Source organism: Salmo salar, chromosome ssa27, assembly GCF_905237065.1.
Source record: "Salmo salar chromosome ssa27, Ssal_v3.1, whole genome shotgun sequence".
Lineage (NCBI taxonomy): Eukaryota > Metazoa > Chordata > Actinopteri > Salmoniformes > Salmonidae > Salmo > Salmo salar.
The window spans coordinates 6,057,091-6,070,817 of record NC_059468.1 but is presented as its reverse complement, the minus strand read 5'-3'; the positions used below and the strand labels follow the sequence as shown (position 1 = coordinate 6,070,817).

The following is a 13,727-nucleotide window of genomic DNA, read 5'->3' as shown; positions in this document are numbered from 1 at the left end:
ATCTTTAGGATTCTTTCTCACTTAACACCAATCTTATTAGGAATGACACTTTGTGCAGAAGATGTTACTATAGTGTTATTTAGAAGGAAAAAGGTATACTTTGTCAGTTGCCAAAATGATGACGGGATGTCTCCCTGCTCCAGTGAGCTCTGCTGGCAGGTCTTGCTCACTGTTGGAGGAACGGGAGCCAAATTAGAGGAAAAATATCTATGGTTGTTCAGCAATGAAACATTCATGGCATAATGGGGATTGTCCTTCCCTGTGAAAAGAATAACAGCTGGGGTTTACTTTCTCACTTTTAGATAATGTAATACAATCTTTAAACCCATCAGAAGTGCAGTGCTTTCCTCAATGAAAATATTGGCCCCTGTTATTTTGGTGCTGCATTGCCCCAATGTTGACCACTAGTTCCAACTTGTGATGAGAAGGTCTTGAAATGATCAGGTCAACATTTTGTTAGACATTTCAGAGATAGCATTAACAATTGTACATGAGACAGTGCTTCCAGATATTGAGGTATCTTCCTTCTGAGGTATGTAAAAAAAAATCTGGTGTGTGAGTACTCACATGAAAGGTATCCATGATTCTAGATTAAGCCAATCATGTATGTGATTACCATCCTATGGGTCAGCAATGGAATGATTGCTACACAGCTTTCAGGCGGCTTTATGTCTTGGGCCTGGATGAATCATTGAAATACAAGTAATATTGTGAATTTGTGATGCATAATTGCCATTGTAATTTGGAATATTCCATCAAAGTTATTTGTTTTGACGGTCAAAACAACTAACTCTTACGATTAATCACTTGACTTGAGTAACTTGAGTTGACGGAAGTAGCAACTTTATATTCTGACCTAGACACTGACTTGTGCAATGCCTAATGCATAATCTATGCATGTTATTGGCTCATCATAGTATATATCAGAGGATCTCATAGTCCAAAAACCGCATTGGCCATTGGACTGCTCAGTCAAAACAACTAACTTTTACGATTTAATCACTTGACTGGAGTAACTTGAGTTCGGAACTAAAACATTAAAAGTAGGCTATAGCTTGACGCATATCCTTACCTTGGACAAGCGTATCCAAAAGGCCTATCCAGTCGTGCGTGAAGATACCTTTAGGCAGATAAAAGCGCGGTACGGGTTGAGACACGCTCGGTAATGTGAATCTGTAACACTGATATAAAAGCACGTTTTCATTTATAATTGACACTGTAGAATGACCTGCAAGCCAATCAGGATCTAGTTTTAAACAATACCGTGGGTTCCATGAAACGTCACAAACATATTAGGCCACTTGCGTCACAGATTATAGTCACTGAACATGGGTTTAATAGCTATATTGGCTATATGTACAGTATATGCACATCGTATTGAATTGAGATTACATTTACTGCACCACTGTAATTATGAAGCCTAATCCTATGAGGATCATATGTCAAATGCAGGGGCAAAAATCTGATATCCACTTTGGAGGGGACAATTACATGAAATTTTCTCAAGAGCAATTCCTGAGGGGGACACCAAAAGTAGTGCTGTAACACACAGCCTACATTGTAATATGGTAAATGTATATTGAGGAACCAAAGAAATAAGGTGTTTGCCGTACTCCTAACTACCGGTACCCAAAACTACACAACTAATCACAACAGCAATACCATTGCCTTTAACAAATCTTAGTTCAGTCACCAGTTTAAGTTGAGAGTGGGGGTATCCATGGCATTTTCCAATTATGTTCCTATTTTACAAGTCAAAAAAATGGAGAACCTTTCATAATGTTGCCAAACAAAGACTCAACAAACTTACCTGAGACTCCCTGTCTCTGCCAGTCTGTACCTGCATATCTGTCCCCAACTCTGCTGTCTGTGTGCCATCTGTTGCCTGCTCTGCCTAATGACATCATTGTGAAACATTTCCATTAGAATTTCATTTCTTTCTTATGAACATTTCATCAACTAGTCTTTGAGATATTAGGCTACTAGGGTTCTTACTATGCGTTTTGGTGTATTGAAAAATACTCTGATGTCTGTCTTTTATTTTTCTGCCATTTTTCTACCTGGCTGGCTACACACACAGTGTGTAGGTTATTTACAGTAGGAGATGGGCTTCTATCATCTTCAATCATTCTATATGGGCTTCGATCTAAAAGGTAGCTAGCAAATGTGAAACGGATTAAAATGACAAGAGTTGACAGCTGTATGAGTTCACCATTTACACAACATATGCTGCAACTTTCTGTAATTTTAATAGTTTGTTTCATATTGGCTGGCTTCCAACAATAGCTGAATTTGCAAAGCTAGCGAGCACCAATTCAGTTTCAGTGGTGTTTGCTATAATCTTTGCTACCCGGGTTAAATAAAGGTGAAATTAAATAAATAAAAGTTCCCTTGCGACAATTTAGCTTTTGCAACGAGACCATTAAATATATTTAAGACAATGGTAGATGAGAGTGTAGTTCTGTTCAGTTTGGACTTCAGTTTATCGCTAACCTTATCACAGGGACTTTGAAGCACTAACTTACATCATCTGCATGCTGATTCCATCTTTGACGACGCCACATAAATGGAATAGGTACTAGCTAGCTTAATAGTTCATATTTGCGCTAGCTCTGCATATTCAGCTAGTGTGTGTGCGCGATGGACTGGATGAACCTCACGGCAGTTACGTAGCAAGCTAAGGAACTGGCAGTGGATCAAACCGTTGTGAGGCAAAGGGCGGGGGGGTCGCAATCTTTTGAAACTTAAAAACGCGCTTATTAAGTGTCTATAATCAGCACAATTGCTTTCATTGCGTATTATTAATATTTTTAAATTACATAGTTATGTTTCAGTGATATATTGGGGGGGGGACAAATCATATTTTTCCCAGGATGGGGGGGGGTCATGTCCCCCCCGTCCCCCCCGGGATTTCCGCCCCTGGTCAAATATCAGAATCATGGCACATGAAAACATCATTAAATTGAGGGCAGATTATAAAATTTACTGTGACATAACATCCATGTAATTTCCAACGTATGTGAATTGATGTATGTGCCCAGTGGGAAGTGATCAATTCGAAATGATTGAATACATACAGTATTACAAGGAAAGAGACACAAAAATTGCTTCGAAAAGCTCGAAAAAGTCTCATTTCCCTGGGCCACCCAAAAGTAAAATGTATGTACGCATTACTGTACATCGTTTTGGATGAAAGCATCTGCTTTCAAATCTCTGACGCTGATACATATTTACAATCTCGCGATGTTTATTTCTGGCGCTTTCACGTTTGCGAGATTTTGTGAAGTAAATGATGCGCAGGAGAACTCCATGAAATCAGTGACATTAACGGGTCCAAATCGAGCAAAAAGCTTTAAATTAAAAGTCCATCGTTTACTTGAACACATCACAAATTGTAGTGTATTTCCCTGTTTCAAGAAGCGTTCTGTTTCGTTTCTCTGATCTCTGAAAAGTAATTTAGGTTTTCAATATTCTTCACTAAATAATATTTGGAATAATAGTTTAATTTCCATTCCACTAGATGGCACTATCCCCTATGCCACTCCCTGTCAGGGTCTGAGGATTCTGAAACAAAATAGTTTAGGCTCTTGAAACGCATCGGTGTGTTGGTAGATGTGCTGCTGTACATTGTTATAAACACGTATTACACTGCTATAGACTTTTATTATCAATGTCATTCATTAACACATGTTACATTATAAATGATGATCCTGTGTAGAGCATGCCGATCCCACCACCAGGGTTGTGGGTTCGATTCCCGAGGCAACCCATACGTAGAATGTATGTGCAAATGACTGTAAGTCGCTTTGGATGAAAAGATCTGCTAAACGGCATATATTATGATTACATTGTTTAAACAACAGGCCTACAATGTGAAAGTCTATTGCTTTTTCAAATGAAAATTTGTGTTGGAACTTTACATCAGTTGGAAAGGCAGGACATGTATCTGTTAATGTTAGCCTTCCAATGAGCTTATCATATTAACTTTCAACACGAAAAGTACGGTTTACTTCACTTTTAATCAGGTAACAGCCGTTTACAGTCTTTCTTTAGTTTATCATTCTTACTCTTCCCAATTTACTTAAACAATATTTCTTTATTTCCCATGGGCTTCACCAGAGTACCCCCTAGTGGCTGGAATACAACTGTATTAAGCCCCTTACAACACCCCCCTGCAAAAACGAAATGTTGTCCCAAACATTTCACTGGCCTCAAAACAAACAGAAGATGTAAGTACTGGTCATGAGAACAACGGAGAAACTGGCCTAACAGCCATATAACTATCTAGACATGTCCAGTCTGCCTTATGGGCGAAAACGCAACCCCCACTAAACATTATCACACTGTGATTAGTAAAGGTAAACAAGAAAATATATACACATCAGAACATCTCTAGTTGGTATCCTGATAAGAGCTTGGCAGCCCTAAAGTGTTATAGGTTAGAATGTCTCTGGGCCTCCTCTGCCGGTGTGAACGGCGGGGCAAGGTCATGGGTGACCCCAATGAATCAGTGTCCACTTCATCATGAGATGATTGAGTCTCTGAGCCCTCAGCTGTTTTCATATTTACCCCTGTCCTCGCCGGGCTCTCTCTGAGGACTGGCTGGCACTCCTTCACAGTGAAGTTTCTATCAGTCTGACGCCGTTCCGTTCACAAAGACACAGAGGAGGAGGAACTATCCAACACCCAGAGAGAGAGAACGAGTGACCTCAGTTGAACACAGTCAGAAAGAGGAGGTGGAAGAGGCATTAGATAGAGGAGGAGGTTACCCCAGAGGCCATTCCTCCTGTTCATGTGAGCAAGAAAGAGCAGAAGGCTTCTGATCAGCCAAATGGCAGGCAGATGGAGAGGTCATAGTGATTCACACCCCCAGAGAGAAAGACAACCCACACAACCTCTTGGTTGAGATGAACCACACAGAGGTAGAGGCAGAGGGCCTTCAGGGCTAGCCAGTCAGCCTGCCTGCTCTGAACCTCAAGTCAATTGTATTTAAATTCATGTTCATTAAAGATTTTTATTCAAGAATTAAAAAGTCCCATTTACTTAATGATAATTTTTCACTGTCTTCAACCTCAAGAACCAGGGTGAGTCTGGGTAACCCTTTTACTGGGCAAACACAACTTCGATATCGTCATAGACTAGGCCGAAACGTTAATCTTTTAACCTTGCCTGAATAAAACAATGCATTTTTTTATAGTGAGCAAGAGTAGTGCTTTTTCCTTTTCAATGATGATTCAAATTTTTGGTTGCACCGAAACTCAACGTATTTTTTTTTTAAATGTACAAAGTAAATTATTAAAAGCATTAAAATTGGGATGTTTCCCACTTATTTATAAAACCTACTCCACACTTGCATAGTGAAAGTTTATAGAAAAGTTCTGAAATTAAGTAGTAAACAGAAGAAAAGCAGAATTGAGTCCAATTATAATGCGAATAATTTAATGGTCTATGGTTCAATCCCACTTCTGAATGTCTGATAAATAATTAATATTGTTCCTCCTCTTCCTTGTAGCAGGCGCAGCAGCACACTGCCCTCCAAAGCCTGCAAAATAATCGCCGGACTGCCCCTTTCCTAGCTCTACATGGAACATCCAGTGTCACGTCCTTGGTTACGTGTGGGGTGACATCCGGGATGACCACAGCAACATCCTCTGGAAAGGGAAAAAAGAGGAACAGAATGTAAACAAATGCAAACCGTAGGTTCTAAACACTGGCCAGTTGAAAGGTTCTACTAAGATGTCATGACAAACAGCACCTGTCAGAGTGCTCTCTAAGTGTTACTCACCTGCTTGGATGTCAGCTGGCAGAGTGGTGAAGACGGCCATCGTGAGAGTCCTTTCTTCAGGTGTGACGTCCACAACCTCCAAGAGGGAGGTTGTGCTCTGCCTCTGTATTAGGGGTGATGTCCACAATATTTAGGTGGAAAGAAGCCGGCTCTGCCTCTGTGTTAGGGGTGATGTCCACATTATTCAGGTGGAAAGAAGCCGGCTCTGCCTCTGTGTTAGGGGTTATGTCCACAACATTCAGGTGGGAAGAAGCCGGATCTGCCTCTGTATTAAGGGTTATGTCCACAACATTCAGGTGGAGAGAAGCCGGATCTGCCTCTGTATTAAGGGTTATGTCCACAACATTCAGGTGGAGAGAAGCCGGATCTGCCTCTGTGTTAGGGGTGATGTCCACAACCTCCAGGTGGAAAGAAGCCGGGCCTGCCTCTGTTTTTGGGGTGATGTCTTGAACCTCCAGGTGGGAAGAACCCGGATCTGCCTCTGTATTAGGGGTGATGTCCACAACATTCAGGTGGGAAGAAGCCGGATCTGCCTCTGTATTAAGGGTTATGTCCACAACATTCAGGTGGAGAGAAGCCGGATCTGCCTCTGTATTAAGGGTTATGTCCACAACATTCAGGTGGAGAGAAGCCGGGTCTTCCTCTGTGTTAGGGGTGATGTTCACAACCTCCAGGTGGGAAGATGCCGGGTCTGCCTCTGTTTTTGGGGTGATGTCTTGAACCTCCCGGTGGGAACAAGCCGGGTCTGCGTCTGTTTTTGGGGTGATGTCCACAACCTCCAGGTGGGAACAAGCCGGGTCTGCGTCTGTTTTTGGGGTGATGTCCACAACCTCCAGGTGGGAACAAGCCGGGTCTGCCTCTGTGTTAGGGGTGACTTTCACAATCTCCAGGTGGAAAGAAGCCGGATCTGCCTCTGTGTTAGTGGTGATGTCCACAACATTCAGGTGGGAAGACGCTGGGTCTGTGTCATGGGTGACAACAACAATCCTGATGAGCTCTACTACTACTACACCAAGATGTCATCAGAACAGGCATCTGTCAGAGTGCTCTCTATCATTGCTACTCACCTGCTTGGATGTCAGCTGGTCGTGTAGTGGAGACAGCCACCGGGAGGACAGGGGGGACTGGTAGGGTGGATGCAGGGGGCTGGAAGCGGCTCTGAACCTCGTTCGCCACAAAGGCACAGACAGAGCTCATATAAAAAGGGCTCTGGAGGTCATCGGTGGAGAAGGACTGACTGATTCTCCCGAGGATCGACCGCACAGAGTCAAAAGCAGCAGCCCGAGAGAAAGGGATGTGAGGGGAAGGGTCCTTTAACATGCAGGAGAGCTTCTCCACTACGGCCGCCACCATGCCCACGGCCATCCCGCTTATTAGGATTGGGTGCTCTGAATGGCCTTCCTCTGGTTGAAGCCACAGGGCCAGGAGGAGCCTGGGCACCACCTCCACCACCACCTGAGATGGGCTGAGCAGGGGCTCATTGGACTGCACGCCCAGAATGCTCCTCACAGCTCTCTCCACGATGCTGTGGACTTTAGGATCGCTGAAATCAACAAAAAGGAGAAGACAAAGCTAAACGATGTGCAATGTCCTCATAGAGAACACTGTCTTAGTCTGTTTCTGCGTAGTTCCAGATGTGTAGATAAATGGATCAAGTCATGCAGGGCAGTACATGTAACTCACATGTCAGCTGGCGAGGTGGAGTGCATGGAGCGGCGGAGCTTGCAGAAAGCCTCGTGCTCTATGTCCATCATTTTTAGGCAAGTGTTTACTTCCCAGGCCTGCAGTATGAAACAGGAAGTCCCATTAGTGTAATTTCACAACAGATCTATCCTGCTGTGCTAACTCGTTGTTGAAAGGCTAGTAAAGAGCTCACTAACTTGTAGTATGTCTCTAACTATCATTCTCTTACCAGCCGAGCGAGGTCGTTTCCCTCCTCCAGGGTTTCCTTCCACACCCTTCAAATAAAACACAGAGCAATTCAACTTTCCTGGTTTCTGATTTTTCTGTAGTTTATTTTACCCAAACCTGCAGTGCTGCTGGTGGCAGGGAATAGCAGTGAAGGTGAGTGCTGACGTGGTGCTCACCTCTCCCTAAGGGATTTTTGGCCCTGAGACACCAGCCAGTTGCTCATGTGCTCCGTGGTGACATGGGGCGGGACCTGGCCTTGACTCTGGAGCAGCAGATAAGTGACCATGACCTTCTTCTGCAAGATGAGGTAAGGTGTGAGACCATGCCACGAAATACCATATCATGTGCTTTCAGAAGGGCCTCTCGCAACATTTCACAACTACTCATGCCTGATAATTTGCAAGTGATATTAAGAACTCTTATGACCAACTTCTATAAACTGTCTTGAAATACAACTCTCTTTCTGTTGTTTATGTTTTTGTGGGATGAATCTTACCTGTTTATTGTAATATGTTTCCTCCCAGCAGGCCTGCAGAGTCTGAAAATAAAGGCTGCTTCTACAGAATTCCTTTGAAGATAATGAAAATAATTATGCTTTGTTATGCACATTATGCACAGGCATTTACACTACGCTAAAATTAATTTCTCCTAAGATTACCTTTGTGGGACCATAAGTGAACTCCGGAATGCACCAAACCCTATCCATGGAAAGATGGGGAAGAAATGCAGCGCTATAGATATACGGGATGCTCTAGAGATAACAGGAATGACTTAAAGTTGCAAATGATCAATGAGTGTGTTGTCGTCCAATATGCTGCACTTAGAATTGAGTTGTAGGCGATGTTTGGTGCAAAATAGAACGTTTACATTCTATTGCCATGGAGAAATGGAATGTGTAGAACCTGTATAATTGGGTATGCTTCTATGTCTTTATTTCGTGAAAGATTAAGCTCTTTATTATGTCATAATGTGTATATGAGGACAGTCCCACAGTTGTGTCAAATTGTCTTTTGAGTGGTGGACCATTCTTGATACACACGGGAGACTTTGAAGCGTAAAAAAAACAGCAGCGTTGCAGTTCTTGAAACAAACTGGTACCCCTGGCACCTACTACCATGCCCCGTTGAAAGGCATGTAAATATTTTGTCTTGCCCATTCACCCTCTGAATGGCACACATTCACAATCCATGTCTCAATTATCTCAAGCCTTACAATATTTTTTTAGCAATTTTCCATGCTTTCCGCCATTGTATATTACCATAGATATCTGCCCAAAAGAATCTTGCTGAGGGAATTGTAGTATCACAAACAATATTCCTGATCTGTTTCTTACATCATTTATCTTTGATGTTAATATTGCCAATGAATATATTTATGTAAATCTATGTTATTTACATCAACCACAGAGGAATTTAAGAGACAACCCCCCCCCCCCCCCTTGGAATCGCATCAAAAACAATTGCATATTCTTTCGGGGTTATTGGAATTTTAAACTTAGCAAGAAATTCCCCATATGAGAGTAGATATCCATCCTTATTCAGTAACTGACCAACCAAAATAATTGTATTCTCAAACCAATTATGAAAAAGACTTGTTTTTAAACCGTATATCTTTATTCCATAAAAAGTATCTGCGGGTAAAAATTGTGTTTATACGCTAACATCCAAGCTAAAATTGCCTGCTTATGGAATTTGGCCAACTTTACTGGGATTTTATCAATATCAAAATTACATCAAAGCAAAAATTCTAAACCAACAACCGAGTCAAATAAATACTTAGGGAAGACATTCTAAATACTGTTCTTGTCACAGTATCCAACGAAGGTGGCGCCCCTCCTAGGTCGGGCGGCGCTCGGCGGTCGTCGTCCCCGGCCTATTAGCTCCCACCGATCTATGTTTCTGTGTCTTTTGGTTTTGTCTGTCTATCCCGCACCTGTCTGTCATTAGTGGGGGGTTATTTAGTGTGTATTTTCAGTTTGGGTTCTCGTGCGGTATTGTTTATTGTCCACTCAGGACAGTTGTGTGTTTGGCCTGTTTCGCTGGCCTGTGTACGAGTTATTGCCGGGATGCGCCCCGTGCGCTTTTCTTCGTGTTTTCTTTTGGGAATGTGTTTCCCGGGCGGACCTATTTAAGCGCCCTGTGCCTTTCGGCTATTGTGTTTTGTTTACCGTGGCATTAAAACACTGTTGCTCCGGGCCTCTGTCTCCTGCGCCTGATTCCGCATCTCCACTGGTCCTAGAATTCCGTGACAGTTCTGGTCCTTAACATACTTCAGAATCCAATTTCTTTTAAAAGTATTATTTAGAGTATTGAAATCCAAAACCTCAAGAACTCCTTGTTCTTGGGTATTAGTGAAAATATCTTATCGTAGATAGTGAGGCTTGTTCCTCCAAATAAAATTATAAAGAATCTTATCTAAGTCCTTTACAATTTTAGGGGGTAAGTCAATGTCACGTTCTGACCAGTATGAGGGTTATTTTGTTAGTGTAGGCTGGTCAGGACGTGGCAGAGGGTATTTGGTTTATGTGGTTCGGGGTGTGTGTATTATGTAGAGGGTAGTTGATTTATGTATTCCGGGTTTTTTTGGTCACTGCTCTGTTAGACTATGTTCTTTCTAGTTAGTCTGTTTCTATGTTTAGTTAATTGGGGTGTGGACTCTCAATTGAAGGCAGGTGTTGTCTAGTTGCCTTTGATTGAGAGTCCTATATATTAGGGTGTGTTTGTATTTGTATTTGTGGGAGGTTGTCACTTGAATTGCTGTCTTGTGCCGTCAAGTCTGTCTTCGGCGTCCATCGTTTTGTTTTGTTTGTAGCTGCGCCTTGGTCCATTCCTGACGACCGCCGTTACAGAACCTCCCACCAAATCCGGACCAAGCAGCGAAGGAAGGAGCAAAAGGTGGACGTTGAGGAGAAAAGGGAATTTGAGTGTGACCAATGGGAGAAATGGACATGGGAAAAGATTATGGCCGGAGAGGGCCCATGGAAAAAATGGAGCGAAGACCGGGAACGCTACAGGGGAACACGACTGGCTATTAAACCGGAGAGGCAGCCCCAATAATTTTTTTTGAGGGGGGCACACGGGTAGTTTGGCAGGGCCAGGATTGAGCCGCAAGCCAAATCCCCGTGCTTATTGGGGGCAGCCTAGTATTAATCAAATGTATTTTTTTATTTTTATTTTTATATATATTTTTTTATATATAGCCCTTCGTACATCAGCTGATATTCTCAAAGTGCTGTACAGAAACCCAGCCTAAAAACCCCAAACAGCAAGCAAAGCATGTGAAAGAAGCACGGTGGCTAGGAACAGGCTTCCAGTGCGTCCAGCACCACGCACCAGGCTTCCAGTGCGTCAGCCCAGTCCAGTATGTCCTGTTCCCGCTCCACGCACTAGCCCTAAGGTGTGTGTTTCCAGTCTGGCATATCCAGTACCAGCACCACGCATCAGGCTTCCAGTGCGTCAGCCCAGTCTAGTACGTCCTGTTCCCGCTCCACGCACTAGCCCTAAGGTGCGTGTCTCCAGTATGGTACCTCCATTACCAGCACCACGCACCAGGCTTCAGTGCGTCAGCCCAGTCCAGCACGTCCTGTCCATGTTCCTCGTACTAGCCATGTGGTGCGTGTCCTTAGTCTGGCACGTCCTAAGCCAGCCCCACGCACCAGGCCTTCCGGCAACAGTGCCTCGTCCAGGCCTTCCGGCAACAGTGCCTCGTCCAGAACTTCCGGCAACAGTGCCTCGTCCAGAACTTCCGGCAACAGTGCCTCGTCCAGAACTTCCGGCAACAGTGCCTCGTCCAGAACTTCCGGCAACAGTGCCTCGTCCAGAGCTTCCGGCGACAGTGCCCCGGAGAGAGACGGCCCACTGTTCGGAACCAGGTGAGACGGCCCACTGTTCAGAGCCGAGTGAGTCTTCCTACAGTCCAGAGCTCCTAGAGTCTTCCTACAGTCCAGAGCTCCTAGAGTCTTCCTACAGTCCAGAGCTCCTAGAGTCTTCCTACAGTCCAGAGCTCCTAGAGTCTTCCTACAGTCCAGAGCTCCTAGAGTCTTCCTACAGTCCAGAGCTCCTAGAGTCTTCCTACAGTCCAGAGCTCCTAGAGTCACCCTACAGTCCGGGGTCGACCGAGAGGGACATCACTGTAAAGACAGTTTATGAGGGGAGTGAGCCAGGGGTGGAGTGGGGTCTGCATCCGGCTCCTGAGCCACCTCCTGAGGGGGGAGTATTGGGGTTGGGGGGGGGTGTTGCAGGAGCACCGTCGGTGGCCACCCTCCCTTCCCTCCCATGTACTTTTGGGGATTTGTTAGTGTTTTGGGGGTTATTTGTTGTTGTTGTTTTTTTTGTGTGTGAGGTGCATCCGGGGTCTGCACCTTTGGGGGGATGTCACGTTCTGACCAGTATGAGGGTTATTTTGTTAGTGTAGGCTGGTCAGGACGTGGCAGAGGGTATTTGGTTTATGTGGTTCGGGGTGTGTGTATTATGTAGAGGGTAGTTGATTTATGTATTCCGGGGTTTTTTGGTCACTGCTCTGTTAGTCTATGTTCTTTCTAGTTAGTCTGTTTCTATGTTTAGTTAATTGGGGTGTGGACTCTCAATTGAAGGCAGGTGTTGTCTAGTTGCCTTTGATTGAGAGTCCTATATATTAGGGTGTGTTTGTATTTGTATTTGTGGGAGGTTGTCACTTGAATTGCTGTCTTGTGCCTTCAAGTCTGTCTTCGTCGTCCATCGTTTTGTTTTGTTTGTAGTAGTGTTTTCATTAAAGTTAATTATGAGCACTCAACCCGCTGCGCCTTGGTGCATTCCTGACGACCGCCGTTACAGTCAAGTGATAACGAGACATAAACCGATCTGGATAACCCTTCAGCTTTGGATAATAAATCCCGACCGTATAACGAAATATCTTTCATCATCCAGAGGTTGAATTTCTTCTTTGTTTTCTCAATAATGGGGTTAAAGTTCAATTCACTCCTTTGTTTTTCATACCTGGATATAACAATTTCAAGATAAGTAACCTTATCTTTAATTGGGATACCATATACTTCCTGTAAAACACAATCCTTGAGTGGAAATAAGACTGACTTATTGATATTAATTTTCAAACCCGAAACTAGGGAAAAGTCTTCAGTACAGGAAACTGCTTTAGAAACCTCATTCCTGTCTCTTAAAAATATGGTGGTATCATCAGCCAGTTGACATAGTTTAAATTCCTTGCCAAGTGCTGAAACACCTTAAATTCCCTTTCTTGATATGAAAGGCCATAATTTGAGTAACCAATAAAAATACAAATGGACTAATTGGGCAGCCCTGCCTAATGCCACGGCCAATATCAAATCTTTGGGATGTCCCGCGAGCTAATTTTACAGAGCTAGTACAACCACTATATAAAGTTTGGACTGCTTTCAAAAAAGTCACCAAACCCCAAAAAACGTATTGCTTTGAACATAAACTCATGTTCTACATTGTCAAAAGCTTTATAAAAATCAACAAACACAAGAAAACTATCATCAAGGATGAGGTCATTATAGTCAATCATATCTAAGATCAACCTGATGTTATTACTAATGTGTCGAGCATGCATAAAACCAGATTGTTCTTCATCAATTATATGATGCAAGCCTTGTTTCAACCTCTTAGCAAATAGAAGGGCAAATAATTTCCCATCATTATTCAACAGGCTAATGGGTCTCCAGTTGTCTATATTAAGAGTATCCTTATTAGGTTTGGGAATCAAAGTAATTACACCTTGCTTTAAGGAAGCCGGTAACTCCCCTTTTTCTATTAATTCTTGAAACATAGCAAGAATGAAAGGAATCAATTTATCATTGAATGCTTTATAAAACTCGCTTATTAAACCATCATTTCCAGGGGACCTATTGTCCTTAAGGCTTTTAATACAGTCTTTAATCTCAATTTCAGATAACTCATCATCACAAAAATCCCTGAAATCATTATCTATCTTCTTAGAAATGTTTGCTACATTGTCTAAGAAAAGATCCATATTGGAAGTTGGCTGGGCTGATGTATACAGATTCTGATAAAAC

At 43.1% G+C, this 13,727-nt stretch overlaps 1 protein-coding gene across 1 annotated transcript; it reads right to left on the bottom strand.

The window, feature by feature from the left end:
• Positions 1-4,595: 4,595 nt before the first annotated feature.
• On the bottom strand, positions 4,596-8,723 carry LOC106588294 (uncharacterized). Its single transcript, XM_014177128.2, has 8 exons — positions 8,355-8,723; positions 8,193-8,264; positions 7,873-7,991; positions 7,698-7,743; positions 7,469-7,566; positions 6,853-7,328; positions 5,786-6,746; positions 4,596-5,651 (listed from the first exon to the last, which is right to left on the bottom strand). Exons 1-7 carry the CDS (start codon positions 8,400-8,402, stop codon positions 5,842-5,844), a joined length of 1,764 nt encoding a protein of 587 aa, XP_014032603.1. The 5' UTR covers positions 8,403-8,723; the 3' UTR covers positions 4,596-5,651; positions 5,786-5,841.
• Between the last annotated feature and the right edge of the window lie 5,004 nt (positions 8,724-13,727).